The 16,292-nt window shown below is 43.4% G+C and overlaps 1 protein-coding gene across 1 annotated transcript in view; it reads left to right on the top strand.

Annotated features, from left to right (window-relative positions):
- Window positions 1-16,292, top strand: part of LOXL2 (lysyl oxidase-like 2) — a 103,077-nt gene that overhangs the window by 73,529 nt on the left and 13,256 nt on the right. Inside the window, exons 8-9 of the mRNA XM_006884908.1 lie at window positions 5,523-5,685; window positions 11,822-12,065. Of these exons, the coding sequence (XP_006884970.1) occupies window positions 5,523-5,685; window positions 11,822-12,065 (407 nt within the window). The remainder of the gene's footprint in view (window positions 1-5,522; window positions 5,686-11,821; window positions 12,066-16,292) is intronic.

Genomic DNA, 16,292 nt, shown 5'->3' with positions numbered 1-16,292 from the left:
AGGAGGGGAAGGCCCTCTGGGAGGTGGATTGATTCGGTGACTGGAACAATCAGGATGAGTGTGTCAGGGACAATGAGATTGGCACAGGACAGAGCAGAGTTCAGGGCTGTTGTACATAGGGTCGCTATGAGTCGCAAGCAACTCGACGGCACATAACAACAATATATTTGGATAGTAAACCCTTATCAGATATATATATGGCTCTGAAATGTTTTCTTTCATTCTGTAGGGTTTTTTTGTCTTCACTTTTGGTGAACAAAAGGTTTTGTATTTTGAAGTCCATTTTATCTGTTTCTCTCCTTTTTTCCCTCTCTCTCCCTTTTGTAGCTCTGGGTGTCATATCTAAAACACCATTGACAAATTCAAGCTTTCTACCCTTTTTCTTCTGAGAGTTTCAGTATTTTAGTTTCGTTTAGTTTAGGTGATGACTCATAGTGACCTTATGAACAATAGAGCTGAACCTTGCCCTATCCTGTGTCACCGTCAGCGTCTCTGAGAAGATCCAGCCCATTGGTAAATTTGCCCTGTTAATCCTCCTGTTGAGGGTCTTCCTCTCTTTCGCTGACCCTCTACTTTTTCCAGCATGATGTCTTTTTCCAAGGGCTGGCATTGCCTGACATGCCCAAAGTATGTAAAAAGAAGTTTCATCTTCCTTACCTCTAAAGAGCACCCTGGTTGCATTTTCTCCAAAATACTGGTTTATTTACAAAGTTTGAATACATTGTTTTTCACACCGGATCTTTCCCACTTTGCCATTTCCTTCACTCCCCCCATCAAATTGTATGAGCCTCTGATTACCATCACCCACCCTTCTCACCCCGCTGCTTCCACCCTCCCCTGTCCTTTGGATATTCACTACTGATCTCTAACATCACAATTCAAAGGTGAAGAGTCTTCTGTCATCCTTATGCAGTAGCATCCAGTAGCACCACTATTAGTCCAAATCCATTTACAAGGTATCTTTAAATTTTTTAAATGTTTTATCATTTTTAATGCATGAGTCTTTCATATTCCTGCTTAAATTTATTACTGGGATTTCACTCTTTTAGATGCTATTGTTAATGGAATTGTTTCTTAATTTACTTTTCAGATTCTTCGTTACTAGTTAATAGAACCTATTTTTGTGTACTAATCATGTAACCTGCAATTTTGCTGAATTCATTTTATTAGGTGTAGATGTTGTTGGGTTTTTTGGTGGATTTATAGTGATTTTCTATGTACAGGATCATGTTTTCACATGATTAAATATACTTCTTCCTTTCAAATTTAGATACCTTTTTATTTATTTTGTCTTTTGTAATTGCACTGGCTAGATATTCTAGTATAATATTAACATCAGCAGTAAAAGTAGGTATCATTATCTCACTCCTGATATTAGAGGAAAGACATTTTTTCTCTCACCATTGTGTATCATTTTAGCTGTGGAGTTTTCATAAATGTTCTTTGTCATGTTGAGTAAATGCCATTCTACTCCAAGTTTGCTGAGTATTTTCATTATGAAAAGGTGTTAAATTTTGTCAGATGCCTTTTGTATGTCAACTGATATGATCAGATTTTCCTCCTTGCTTGATTCATGTAACATACTACATTCATCTTTTTATGTTGAACCACTCTTCCATCCCTGAGATAAACCAAACTTATTTGTGACTTATAACCCTTTTCATATGCTATTGGACTAGTTTTGTAAGTATTTTTTAAGATTTTTACATGTATAGTTTTTTTGGGGGGTTTGAGTATATTTATTTTCTAGTTTTTTCCTATAGTTATATTTTATATATTTGTTAATTTTAATTAAAGTTTACAGAGACTTTGGATTTCCATTCCTTCATTGTTGACATGTATAGTTTTAAGAGATATTGATGTGTTGTTGTTGTTATTTACTGCCATCAGGTCAGCTCTGACTCCTCAGACCCTATATGCATAGCAAAAGTAAACAGTGCCCAGTCCTGCACCATTCTCACACTTGCTATATTAGAACTCACTGTGGTAACTATTGTCAGTCCATCCTGTTAAGGGTCTCTTTCATTGACCTTCTCCTTTACCAAACAGAATATTCTTTTCCAGGATTGGTCGCTCCTGTTAGCATTAGCATTACGGCAGTACTTCCTCCAAAATAATATTTTGTTTTCATTCTTCTGATAGTTCATGTACATTCAATATTTCTTGTCAACCTATAATTCAAATGCTCCAGTTCTCCCTCAGTCTTCTTTTTCATTGCCTGGCAGTGATTGAAAATGCCATGGCTTAGGTTGGGTACACTTTAGTCATCAAAATAAAATCATTGATTTTTTTTGCCATTTTTTTTTATTAATTTCAGTGAACATTTATAGAGATTTTGGATTTCCATTCATTCATTGTTTCACTTTTCTGCCTGCCCACCCCACCTCCACCCCCAGTTCACTCTTCTCCTTGAAAAGCAAAAGAAAAACTCCTTCATTGATTTTTAAAGATTTTTAAAAAGAGATCTTTTGTACCAGATTTGCTCATTGCAACGTGTTTGATTTCTTTACTCCAACTTCCACTGGCACTGATTGTTGATCTGAATAAAATGCAATGCTTCAGACCGTCAATGTGTTATCCATTTATCAAGATATTGTGTACTGGTCCCATTGCGAGGATTTTTGTTTTCTTTATGTTGAGATGTGATCTTACTGTAAGTTAGGTAGTCTTTTATCTTGATCATTAAGTGTTTTAAGTCATCTTCACTTCACCAAGCAAGGTTGTAGCAGCAGCAGCAGTAAACCACAGGTTGGTAGAGTGTCCTCCAAACCTGGTGTCTCCTTCTTCACAGGCCAGCTGCTCCAATTATTTGTTCAGTTTATAGATTGAATAGATAAGGTGAAAGGCTACGACCCTACCACGTACATACAGTATTCCGTGGTTCTTTCTGAATGACTGTGTTTATCTATGTGCAGGCATCTTTAGCTGACTTTTGTCTAAGGGTAGTACTGGCCTCACGGAATGTATTAGGTCGTGTTCCTTCCGCTTCTGTTCAAGTGTTTGAGAAGAATTGGTGGTAATTCATCTTTAAATGTTTGGTGGTGAAGCTCTCTGGTCAGGAACTTTTTTAAGGGGGAGATTTTTAATATCAATTTGATCTACTCACTAGTATGCTTGTTGAGATTTTCCATCTCTTCCTGAATCAATTAGTTCACATGCTTGTAAAATTTGGTCCATTTCCTCCAGGTCATCCCACTTATTAGTGAAGAATTAATCATAGAATTGCTTTAGAATCCTTCTTATTTCTGTAAAATCCATAGTAATGTCCCTACCTTCATTTATAATTTTAGTTTTCTTTCCCCTTCTTAGTCTAGCAAAAGGTTTATAAATTTTCAAAGGGCCAGCTTTTAGCTTTGTTGAGTCTCTCTATTGTTTCCCTACTCTATATTTTATTGATTTTTTTTTTCTTTTATTCTTTCTTTCTTTCGTCTGGTAGCTTTAAGTTTAGTTTCATCTTTTTTACCCCAGCTCCTCAAGGTATAAATCTAAGCTATCAAGTTGAAATATTTCTTTATGTCTTTTTCTAAGCTATAAATGTTCTAGTTTGTAGCTGGCTATTTTATATTTATAAATGGTTTCTAGCTATAAATTTTCCATTGATCATTCCAAAGTCTTGACACTACTGATTCTTACTGATTCTCCTTGTCTTTGTTTTATTTGTGTTGCTTTCTTTTTCACGGGACCGGGGAGTATGGAGTTGCTGACACTGCCATCTTGCTGTGGCATTCCCTGATGAACCTATTGCAAATAGAATTAACCCTATCCAAAGCTGGACGAATCTCTTCTTTTGTCTCAACGAGAGCTCTTTCTGATCATTTTCCCAGCTGGATGTTCATCTGTCACTCATTCTCCCATTAATATGTTAGTAAATCTCCAAGATTACCCTTGGGAAAGGTTTTCTTAGGGAGAGAGGTGCCTTTAATAATGAGACGTCAGCATCCTTGCTGAGGTGGTTTTTCTATCACGGGGTGACCAGGACCCATGTTTTTCTGAGAGGAGATGCTGAGTCCTAAGCAGAGGTTTGGGGACAACTCAAAGGGCTTTCCTATGTCCCCATTCCCTTCTCTGACTCCTCACTTCAGCACTACTTGAGAAAAACAGAACCTGACACAGCTGCCGATATCCTTGAGGAGTATGGCTTCTCAGGGCAATACAGTGTTCCTGCTAATATTGTTTAAGACTGCCTGGGCACTCTCTTTCTCCAAGGAGAATGGAAAAGCAGCTCCACATTTCAGTGCTGCTATTTTTATCCCTGTCGGCTCATTGCTGGGACACGTGGACCTGTGTTCCCAGAAGCAGATTCCAGATGGAGCAGAGTAGGATGGGGTGGGCTAGGGTGCAGAAGGTAGGCTGTGGGCCTGCTTATTCTGGCAGCCAGCTCTCTCAGTAGTCATCCAGTGGGGCCACCATACAGATGTGGGCCTGACATCAGTCCCAAATCCTCCATTGATTACAAACCTTGTAAACACTCTCGACCCAAGTTTCCTCATCTAGAGACTGAGGGGTTGGATGAGATCCTTCCTGTTGTGGTGATATCTCCTTTAAGGACATCAGGAGGACTTTCCTGAGCCCTAATCTTTCCTCGAGCCTAAGCCTGAGATACATCAGGAGCTTGTGTACCTGAGGCTTGTACTTCTCCTTTCAGCTCTGCATTTTATTTTCTCCATTCATTTCTCACATTTCTCCAATGAAAATTTTGTCAAATGTGAGAGTATATACTAAAGGTTTTGAACCCTCACATAGATTTTAAGAGCCTGATAAATCTTAGTGTCATACACTCAGAGTCTCTTCAGCTCCTATGTAGAGCCACTATACTAGTTTTTCCCTAATATTATATTTAGACGTTAAATCCCATTATCTTTACAAGTTGTTATTAACATATGAAAATAGATTGATTCTTTCCTGACAAATAATGATCAATTCAGAGTATCTTCCTGGAGTCCTGTTTTGAAAAGGATCCTGAGAGGCCATTCAGGCTTAGAGCAGGCAGTGTGATCAATTAGCAATGTCTGCCCTGGTTTCTTGCTGGAAAAATGGACCTCATGAGTTGCAAGTGTTTGCTATCCATGGCATGCAATATTGAATATTTGTTTGCAACCTTAGCTATCCTTTCCAAAAGGGAAGAGTGACAAAACCTAAGTGTTAGGGTCAGAGATCTGAATTCCCACTCACTCTGCCAACAACTAGGGAGCTCTGGTGCCCCAGTGGTATGGAGCTGCGCTGCCAACCCCCAGGCACATGGTTCAAATCCACCTGCAGCACTGCAGGAGAAAGATGGGCAACCCACTGGAGTGTGAGCTTTGGGTCGGTTCTGACTCGACAGTCCAACAATAACTGCTGCCAACTAATTGCATGTCTTAGGTAAGTAGCTGTGTCATCTGTCTCAATCTGAAAAATAGAGATCAGAAAACCTGAGGGCATTAAAAAAAAAAAAAGAAAACCTGGGGGCATTTATGAAGTGGAGAGTTGATAAAAATATGTGAAGGTAACATATTGGCTGTTTCTTTTGTTGATCTATCCAGGAGACCTGGTACTGGCATGGGAATATCTACTCCAACAAAGTGGTCATGAGTGGAGTGAAGTGTTCGGGAACAGAGCTCTCCCTGGCACACTGCCGCCATGATGAGGATGTGGCCTGCCCCCAGGGTGGGGTGCAGTACGGGGCCGGAGTCGCCTGCTCAGAAAGTAAGAACTCCTAGAAAGCATACCCCACAGCTCTCACCAAGATGGAGGAAAGAACCAACTATTCTATGCAGGGTTCGGGGCTCTTAGCCATGTTGTTGTTGTCGTTGTTGTTATGTGCCGTCGAGTCGCTTGCTACTCATAGCGACCCTATGTACAACAGCCCTAAACTCTGCTCTGTCCTGTGCCAGTTGCACTCTCTCTGACACTCCCATCCCAATTATCCCAGTCACTGAATCAATCCACTTCATAGAGGTGGATTGAGGGCCTTCCCCTCCTGCACTGTCCCTCCACCCTCCCAAGCATGATGTCCTTCTCCAAGGACCGGTCTCTCCTTACAACATGACCAAAGTATGTCAGATGAAGCCTCAGAATCTTTGCCTCCAAGGAGCAGCCCAGTTTAACCCTCTCCAGGATGAATCTGTTTGTTTTCCTAGTAGTCCATGGTACCCGCACTACTCTTCTCCAACACCAAAGCTCAAAGGCATCAATTCTCCTTCCATCCTCCCTAGTCATTGTCCAACTCTCTGATGTGATAGCAAAGACCATGGCCTGTATCAGATGCACCTCAGACTCCAGAGAGACACCATTGCTCTTGAGTACTTTAGAGACGTCCCTAACAGCAGACTTTCCCATCGCAATACGTCTTTTAATTTCCTGGCTGCTGGCCATGAGCTGAGCAAAAATGGAAGGCAGAGATTAATTCTTAAGTGAAATGAGTCCAAGACAAAAGGGACTGTCCCCACCCACACCTTCACACAAATCTCTAGCCACAGTCATATCTAGGAACATAGAGCAAAGGAAAGCAGGAGGGAGAGAGTCTGGCAACTTTGGGTTCAAATCCCAGGTCATTGTTTGTCACTATTGTGTGATCTTGGGAAAATTAGATGAACAAGGACTCTTTGTTCTCATTCATTAAGTGAAGGTGCTTCTCAGCCTTCCAAACTTCAGGGTCCTTCTGAGGTTGGTAAAGCACAGGAAGCGCATGGCAAGTGCTTGTCATCTGCCTTCCTTCTACCTGCTCCACTTCCTTTCAGGCCCCAGACATGACTTAGCTTCCTGGTGACTTTCTGAGGGAACTCGGGTGGCACAGCCCTTAGGAAGTTGTGCTGCAAGGCCAAAGGTGATGCCTCTCTGGTGGTTCAAATCCATCGACTGCTCTGAGGGAGAAAGATGGGCAAATCTCCTCCCATGTGATTTACAGCCTCTAAAAACCCTCTGGAGCATCAGCTATAAGTTGGTTCTGACCTGAGAGGACAGTTGAGTTTGAGTTTTGAGTGGGTGAATCCTAGAAAGATTGAAAATACAGAAGGAGAAATCCGAGCCAGGATCCTGACTAACCAGCTCAGGAGGGCTCTTCATGCCACGAGGGAGGAAAGAGGACCAGCTGGCCAGCCTTGTGGGTGTGGTGCGCTCCTGAGCCTGAAGTCTCTCTCTCTACCATTGGCCTTCGAAAGCCACACGTTGCTATCTCTGGCTCTGAATCTGGGAGGTGGACCAGGCCCAGGAACCGGTCAGAGAAATTAAGACCAGACCTGCCACTTTTAGCTGATACTAAGTTAGCTAACTACTGAGAACTAAGGTTTTACTTCATTTGTTTGTTCTAGAAACTGAAAATGAAATGTAATGCAGAATATATGTAAGTGCTTAGTAAACAACGATGCACTGTCATTACACCATGCAGAGCTAGTGAGAGTCAAGTGGAGCTCAGTTCATTTCTCCCACCAACCCCTTTTAGACTCATTCAGTACTTTACTGTTCCTATAAAGCAAGATTCTCATTCTTTTTTTTTTTTAAATTTTTTTAAGATTCTCATTCTTAAGGGGAACTTCTTTGGGAGATACCACAAACTGTCACATCCTGTGTAGGAGGGGAGATGGGGGGAATCACCCTTCTGACCAGCTTCCCAAAGGGAGTGCAAACAACAGAGAGAATCAGGTCACAGCCCATCAGGGTCCTTTGCTTTATTCATTTATTTATGTTTGCAATAGTCTATCTTTTCCCAAAATAAATCTATATAAACAAATAAAATTCAGGGCAGCATAAATTAGAAACAAATTTTTAAAATATGTATTGGGGAAAAGAAGGTGGCTTAAAATAGAACCAGGTGAGAGGTTAATGTAAAAATATACATATAAATACTATAGAATGCTATACATTTAGTGTGGCTTGGTCATAAATTTAAGAGTGAGTTTTCTAGTAGCTAAGGGAAAAGAGACCTAGTTATTGATATAATTGACAGTATCCATATAAATAGCTCCTTTAGTTAAGAGAAGTCCACTATTCAAAAAGGACTTCTCTTTAAGAAAACATGGTATTACGGGGGAGTATACTGGGTATACGAATGTTTAAGTAAGCAACTTGCCTGTTGTTGTATTGTTGTTATGTGCCGTCGAGTCGTGTTCGACTCAAAGCGACCCTATGCACAACAGCCCTAAACCCTGCTCTATCCTGCGCCAACCGCACTGCCTCTGACACACCCATCCTGATTACCCCAGTCACCGAATCAATCCATCTCATAGAGGGTCTTCCCCTCCTGCGCTGTGCCTCCACCCTCCCAAGCATGATGTCCCTCTCCAAGGACCTGTCCCTCCTGGCAACATGTCCAAAGTATGTCAGACGAAGCCCCAGAATCCTTGCCTCCAAGGAGTAGCTTGGTTTAATCCTCTCCAAGATGAATCTGTTTGTTTTTCTGGCAGTCCATGGTACATTCAGTACTCTTCTCCAGCACCACAGCTCAAAAGCATCCACTCTCCTTCTGTCCTCCCTAGTCATTGTCCAACTCTTTGATGCATAACAAGCGATTGCAAATACCATGGCCTGTATCAGGCGCACCTTAGTCTCCAATGAGACACCATTGCTTTTGAGTACTTTGGAGAGGTCCCTAACAGCAGACTTTCCCATCGCAATACACTTTTTGATTTCCTGACTGCTGGTGCCAAGAGTGTTGACTGTGGAGCCGAGCAAACTGAAGCTGTGAACAATCTCAATCTCTTTGCCATCCATCCTGACACTGCCAATTGGTCCAGTGGTGAGAATCTTTGTCTTCTTGACATTGAGCCTCAGTCCATACTGAAGGCTGCAGTCCTTGACCCTTCGCAGCAAGTGCATGAGGTCCTCCTCAGTTTCAGCAAGCAGGGTTGTGTCAGCTGCATAACGGAGATTGTTAATCAATCTTCCACCAATCCTGATGCCACAATTCTCCTCATAGAGCCCAGCTTCTCGGATAATCTGCTACTAACCAAAAAATCTGGTGGTCGAACCTCCTTGGAGTCAGCTTACCAGACAGCCTGGTGATCTGTTTTGAAAGGTCACAGTTTCAAAAGCCCTGTGGAATTCATTCTCCTCTGCTCACGTGGAGTCTCTATGAGTTGGAATGGCTTCAGTAGCAACTAACAACAGTAACAAAGGGTTGTAAGATGAACGATTCCTCAGTATCCTTATGTAAAACCAGAGAGTTCAGTGGGGCTCTTACTCAGAGTGCCCCTCAGCTTAGACTGACTGCAGGACTCGCTTTCTCTGCCAGGGAGCAATAGCTAATGGGACGAGGGCACAGGACTTGAAATACACACCTTAATACACATTGGAATAGTTGGAAAAGTATAGTCAGGCAATCCTTGATAGTTATTATACCTCATATGACCAAGTATATAAACCAGATATCTGCAAGCCCTCTTTGTTCTCTCTCTCTTTTCTTCATCCTCTATCCTCAATACTATTTTTTTTTGTTTTGTGTTTTTTATTTCTGTGTTCTTTTAGCTGTCTCTACTTCCTTCCACTCCCCTGACACTGACTGTGTCCAGGTGACAGTCTTTCATATTGAAACTACTGCAATAAGGGCCCTGGCTGGGATCCTACCGCTCACATGCTCCTTTGATTGCTTCCCTGCCCAAACTCCAATGCTGTTCTACCACTTACATACTGTTCTGTTGAAATCCCTCCCAGAGTTTCAACAAGGCTCGTGTTTTCCTGCCTCACCTCATGTCGTGACAGTGGAGGAATTGATAGGGAGATGAATAGATGTCCAAGATGTGTTTCCCATGTATATTTTTGATGTTAGGGAGGTCAAGACCCTACCCCAGGGCAGGTGCTGAGAGTGCAGCTCCTCTGTACCAGCTAAACTCAGCGATGCTCCCCTAGCCTCTCCTGAGATGGAGGTAGGGCTGGCCTCCTCTCAGAAGGAGGAAGGCCTAGGGAGATCTCTCTGCTCAAAAGTAAACTGAGGAGCTGCCCATGAGCATCAACAATCACAAATTAATAACTAAGACTCACCCAAATCTTTCAAAATAGTGTGCCTGGAATGCTCAGCTTTTGGCAATGCTGCATTCTGGTATTCCCTCCAAGATTAAATATTTTGCAAACCGTCAGTAAGTGGGAGCATCCTGATTTATGCTTTCATGTCCTATCCCACAGCCCATCTGCATGTGTTCTTTTACTATCTTCCTGCTCCACATCCATTTTTGCAGTAGATTTTCCATCCAGATGCTGCAGAGCCCCACCAGGTGCCAAGGAGTTCCACATAGTGATGGAGAGCCTAAGGGCAGAGGGCAGACGGGGACTAGCAGGGCACATGCGCAGACCACCGGAGGATGTAAGAAAAGACTGAAGCAACGTATATAGACATATACTTATTTAAGACATTTACAGCATCTTGGGGGGGAAAAAATCTTCATTTTCATTGATGTAGCACATAAAACATTTTTGTTAATTGAACTATGTAATTCTTCAATGAACATTCAGTTGTTTTTCTTGTTATTTTATATTGGTTTCTCACAAAGTTCGTATACACTGTGTTTCACACTATCCTTCATTTGCACTGTGGGAACACTCAGTTATTGAGTTAAACTTAATCTTCCTACTAAGAAACTAAGCCTCCTAATTCAGCTGCTTAGTAAGCGACGATCTTACTCATCAGTAATTTTCTGACACCTGCTATGTGCAGTGCCCTAATTGAGTAAATCAAAATTCTTTTAAAACATCTGCACCTGGGGCAAACCCGCACAGAGAATAAGAATGTGGATGAAAACTGGTATAACCTGTTAGGATGACAATTTGGCAGTAAGCATCAGAGCCTTAAAAATATGTAGCTCATGGCTGCAGAAATCTTCACTTACTTTAACATACATTTTAAAGATATAAGTTTATTACCTCAGCTTTATTATCCACAATGAAAAACTTCCAACAGGCGAAGTATCCAAAACCGAAGTAGGGCTATGAATTAAATATTGTATTACCACTCAGTGAGGAATGTTGGTTCATCTGAAAATGTATCTTTCAAGGAGAACAGTATAAAGAAAGTATAAATCTACATGCACTGTTCTCAAACCTCAAGCTCATTGTCCAGTTGGAACTGACCCACAGCAGGTTGTCAGGAGGCTGGAAGGTGCACAAATTGTCCATCTTTCTCCCTTGGAGCCATTGGTGGATTCGACCCACCAGAGATGGCACCACCTTTTGGGTTAGCATAATTCCTATAGCCTATGCCACCAGAGTGAGCTCCCTATATGCATTATTAAATACATTAAAAAGAAATAGTTCTCCAAAGAATCAGACCTAGTTATAAGTGTTCTGTCAAAAAACTCTCATTGCCGTTGGATCAGAACCACCTCAATAGCTGCCCCTCCACGGGCTGTCCCTGGGCTGTGAACTGCACCAGAAGAGATTGCCCACCTTGCTCCTGAAGCAGCTGGCAGATGTGAACTGATGGGGAGACTCAGTCTTCAGGTCGGCAGCACAGTGCACTGTGAAGGGAATAAGCCAGAGCTTGTTCTCTCTGTAGGCAGCATAATTGTGTTGTTATTATTGTTTGCATTTTTTACTATGGAAAATTTCCAACCAGAGAATGAATGAAACATGATCTCTCATGTAGCTATCACACAGTTTTTAATAACTGTCCACATTTGCCCCTCTCTATATTGTTGAGTGAAGATGTGTAAAAAGGACTCTCAGGAAAGGGAAGGAGTAATCTGGAGGAGGAGTTAAACCAGGAAAGTAACCTTGGAGCCAAGATCTTGAGTCAGTTCCAGAAGGGGGTAACAGGCAGGCATAGGGGGGTCTGCCCTACCTCAGGAATCAAATTAAATACCCAGAAGAATGGAGCCCCTTGTCTTGCTTGAACACCCTGTCTGTTCCTCCCCAGCCGCCCCTGACTTGGTCCTCAACGCAGAGACCGTCCAGCAGACCACCTACCTTGAGGACCGGCCCATGCAAATGCTTCAGTGTGCCATGGAGGAGAACTGCCTCTCAGCCTCAGCCGCCCAGACAAACCCCACCACGGGCTACCGCCGCCTCCTGCGCTTCTCCTCCCAGATCCACAACAACGGCCAGTCTGACTTCCGACCCAAGAACGGCCGCCACGCGTGGATCTGGCATGACTGCCACAGGTGAGTCTTCCTGCCACCAGCCTGCCTCGGCCTGACATCCAGCAGGGTCACAGAAGGGGGATTCGGAACCATCAGCATCGCTTAAGGGTCCAGGGAGCTGGTTCTCCACACAGCCCTTCCACCTCTGCTGATGTCCTTCTCCACTCCTATTTCCATGGCCCACCTCGCTTGCCCCATGTCCTAGCTTTCATACCAGCACCTTGAACGTCAGGAAGCTTGCTTTGCTGTGAGCACCAGTGCCCGCTTCACTGACTTGTCATCAGTGTTTTCCATGTGGTGCTGCACAGAAAGCGCATGCTTCGCAGGGGTCCTCTGGCCATCTGCAGTGTCTGCCTCTAACTGCATGTGGGAGAGCTCTGGTGGCTTAGGGGTCAGGAGTTGCATTACCAACCCAAAGGTACATGATTAGAGTCCCCCAGCTGCCCCGAGGGAGAAAGGTGGCCAATATCCCCCCACACACACAATTTATAGTTTTGTATTTATATCCCCCCATTAGGTCAGCTGTGAATTGGTTCCAACTTGACAGCACACAACAATGACTGCATTTGAAATGTATTTTAAATAGTAGTGTGAACTTTAAATACCTGCAGGACAACAGTAGGTGTGGAAGCAGGAGAGTCAGTCCAACAGTCACAAGACCTGGTCTCTAACTGGCTACGTGATGTCGGTCCAGCTGAGCCACATCACCCGAAACCGCTAATGTCCCTTCCAGCTCCGTCAGTACGGGCTTCAATCCCAGTGCTATAAATCCTGGACAGGAACACAGTAAAAGCCAACAGCCAGTCCCAGCTGGAGGCCACAGACGCCACCCCGTACATTTCCTTGCCTTTACTTTCTTATTCTCCCCTCCCCTGATTTTTAATCTCACCCAGAGCCTGGTATCCCTGCCGGCACATGTTTTCCTGCTGACACCTGAGCTGAGCAGGTACAAGGAAAGCAAGCACACCATTAAAAGGGGGCGTGGGATGGGGATGCCTTTGCCATTCAATCCAGAAAGAATGCCCCTGGTGTGTCCACGGTCACTGACCTGCTGGTTTCCCTTCTCCATCAGTGATAAGGAGTTGTGCTGCCATTTCAAAGGCATGTGGTTCGAATCCACCAGGTACTCAATGGGGGGAAAATGGGCAGTCTCCTGCCATGCAATTTACTGTCTCTGAAAACCCCCTAGAGGGTCAACTTTGAGTCAGTTGTGACTCAGTGGAGTTTTCTAGCCCCTTTTGAAAGCAAAGCATTTGTACTAGATACGAGTTTCTACCTAACTTGGGAGGGACGGGAGAGCATTATGCTGAGTGGACTAACTCAGTCCCACAAGGATAAATATTGGTTGGTTGGTTGGTTGTTCTGTGTGTGTACTATCAAATCGGATCTGACTGGTACTGGAGGAGATTGTCCCTCCATATCCAGCAAAGCATCTGGTGGATTCGAACCATGCACCTCTGGGATTGCAGTGCAGCTTCTTGCCACTAGGTCACCAGAGCTCTCTAAGGATAAATATTGTATAAAATCATTATTGTACAATGAGTATCGTGAGGGGTAGAAGAGGTTAGAAGTAGAGGGACGAGGATGTGCAGGGAGAGGGGAGATTAATCATGGGGTTGTACAATTTGATGGGTGGGAGGGTGAGGTAATTTGAAAGAATCTGATTTCAAAAACAACGAATTCAAACCTTGTAAATAAACTAGTATAAATAATAATTTTTTTAAAAAAAAAACAATAAAAAGTGAGCTCCAAAGACCAGCAGTGTCAGCCCCACCTGAGAACCTGGGAAGTACTGAATCCCATTTCCCACTGCAGACTTACAGGTTAGCGACTATAACCACAGGTGACATCTGAGCAGCTCTGCTCCAAATGACCTCCAAACATGCTTCCATCTCCAACATGTGGCAACCACTATTAGGGCAGGAAGAACTAACACTTACAGATGTCATTCTAAGTGCACGTGCATCTACTAATCCCCATTTGCATATCAGGATATGGAATCTCAGAGCTTATGCAGCATACTCAGGAAAACATTAGAAATTTTGCGCCGTTCACACTTACTGATCCCACTTCAGGTCTGTTGGACTCCAGTGTACATACATTCCTTCTCTTTACTAATAATCAAAAATCCTTTTTTGGCTTCTTTTTCTTGGCACAGCTTTTATCCTAGTCGTGTTCCAATCAGCATTTAAAAGAAAAGACCATAAAGTTTCACACACACACACACACACACACACACACACACACACACACTCCATTGCCATCAAATAGATTCCTACTCACAGCAATTTTTTTCATTTTTTTTGGTTTTTTTTCCATTTTTTTAATAGCATTCCGTTTATTACAAATATTTAGTATTGGCTTCCCATATTTCCCCCCTTTTGTTTTTATCATAATTGTGTTATCATCTAGATGAGTACTCATAGCAATTTAAGCAGAGTAGAACTTCCCATAAAATTCTTGAGGTTGTAATTATTACAAAAAAAGACTGCCACGTTTCTCTTGCAGAGAAAGTGGATAGGTTTGAACTGCTGACCTTTCCGTTAGCAGCTGAATGCTTAACTCCTGCACCACTACGGCTCCTATGATATAATTTAAGGGGAGCCATTTTCTCCATTATAATTACTATCTGCATTTTCTGAAAGTTCCAGTTAGCTGAGGAATTAGCTGGCCTTTATAAAAAGAAGCATGTCAGCCTACAGGATATAAGTTAGAGTTAAATTAAAGCCATGATACACTGATGCCTGTTCCTTAGGGAACATGTGTGTGTAAGGGCTGGGTGTGCAGGGGCTGGCACTTCCTATGGGTCTATAAGTAGAAGGTAATTGCATCTCTGCTTTACATATGGCAGTCCACCCAGAGATTTCATGGTAGATTTCTCTTTGTGACATATACTTATGTCCTCACCAAGGAATTGGTTACTCCTCTAAGAATAGTCACATGGTGACTTCATTGAAGTGCCTCTTTTTGTCTGGAGCCCTGGAGATGCGGGCCCTCCCTCCCCCGCCACCGCCCCCCCTTCCCCTATCTGTAGTTTCTTTCTTTGCTTGCAGATGTTGTAGTCAATGGTTGGTGGGATGGGGAGGATGAGTAGGCAGGAAAATGCTGGCTAAGCATATGTCCCTTTAGCCCTCTTCTTCTGGGCCACATCACAGAGAAACTATAGCCGTAAGATCCAAGGGCAGGAGGCCGGCCTGGCCTCAAGAGTGCCTGGTGATTTCTCCAGATTCTACAGGAGGACATTTCAATAGGCCTCCTGGCCCTGAGCCTCTCTGAGTCTTTTTGGGAGTCAGAGAAGCGCTGGCCCTCCCTCTCCTCAAAGAAAAAAGAAAAATCTAAAAGACTTAACATACTATTTCCATAGATTGACAGACACTCTAAAGCATATCTGTGGAGCCCAACTTGAAAACTGCTGGCTCAAATTAGTGTGAATGAGGAAAACTCTAATTTCTTATTTTGTTCACACAATAAGGAACACAGTTGTGTTCTCTGAAAGTCCTAAGATAAAGCAAAAAAGACTGACACTCTCCAGAGTTGCCTAGCCAACCAGAGAGAAAAGTAATAAAATGTCTTCTGAGTCGTCAGTCTTTCCTGTGCATCTTTGTTGAAGGTCTTGATGGTTTTCTTGTTTCTTGTGCCCAGGCACAGGGGCACACCTGTCAACAGCCCTTGACAGAGACCAGAAAATGTTGGATGCTGATCCTCACCAGGGCGTGGGACAGCCCTGCCCCTCCTGGTTCTGTGTCCTGGGAACCTACCCCACCTTAGAGACAGAAGCTGAAGAAGTAGGGAGGCATGATTTCTAGCCCAGGGGTAACAGCCTCCCTTTGAATCAGAAGAAGATAAAGGCACTGTTGCCGGGGTGGGGGGGTGTAGGGTTCCGGCTCACTCAACTCTGACTCCTCGCATGATAAAGAGCCCGGTCAGAGGGGCAAAGCCCTGCAGATGTGATGTGGACTCTGTTAGCCAGTGTGAGGTCCTCATCACATCAATGAAGCTTTGCTCCTCCCCATGGATTGCTAACACACAGGGTATCTGTGGAGCAGGCACAAGAGCACTGACCCTCTGTACCTGCACCCTGGGAACTGGAAGCATCAGTGCTCTCTGAAGGAGTTCTGGGGGATGAAAACGCTGCCCCAAACTCCACAGAGTGCTGACCAGAATGATGTGGCTGGGTGTGGGTAATCTTTTATTTATTTAAAAAAAAAAAGTCAACCAGTTGCCATCAAGTCAGGCTGGAGTCCTGGC

This window comes from Elephantulus edwardii, unplaced genomic scaffold (genome assembly GCF_000299155.1).
Source record: "Elephantulus edwardii isolate Elephantulus edwardi_28Jun2011 unplaced genomic scaffold, EleEdw1.0 scaffold00038, whole genome shotgun sequence".
Lineage (NCBI taxonomy): Eukaryota > Metazoa > Chordata > Mammalia > Macroscelidea > Macroscelididae > Elephantulus > Elephantulus edwardii.
This window is presented reverse-complemented; position numbering and strand designations above follow the sequence as displayed.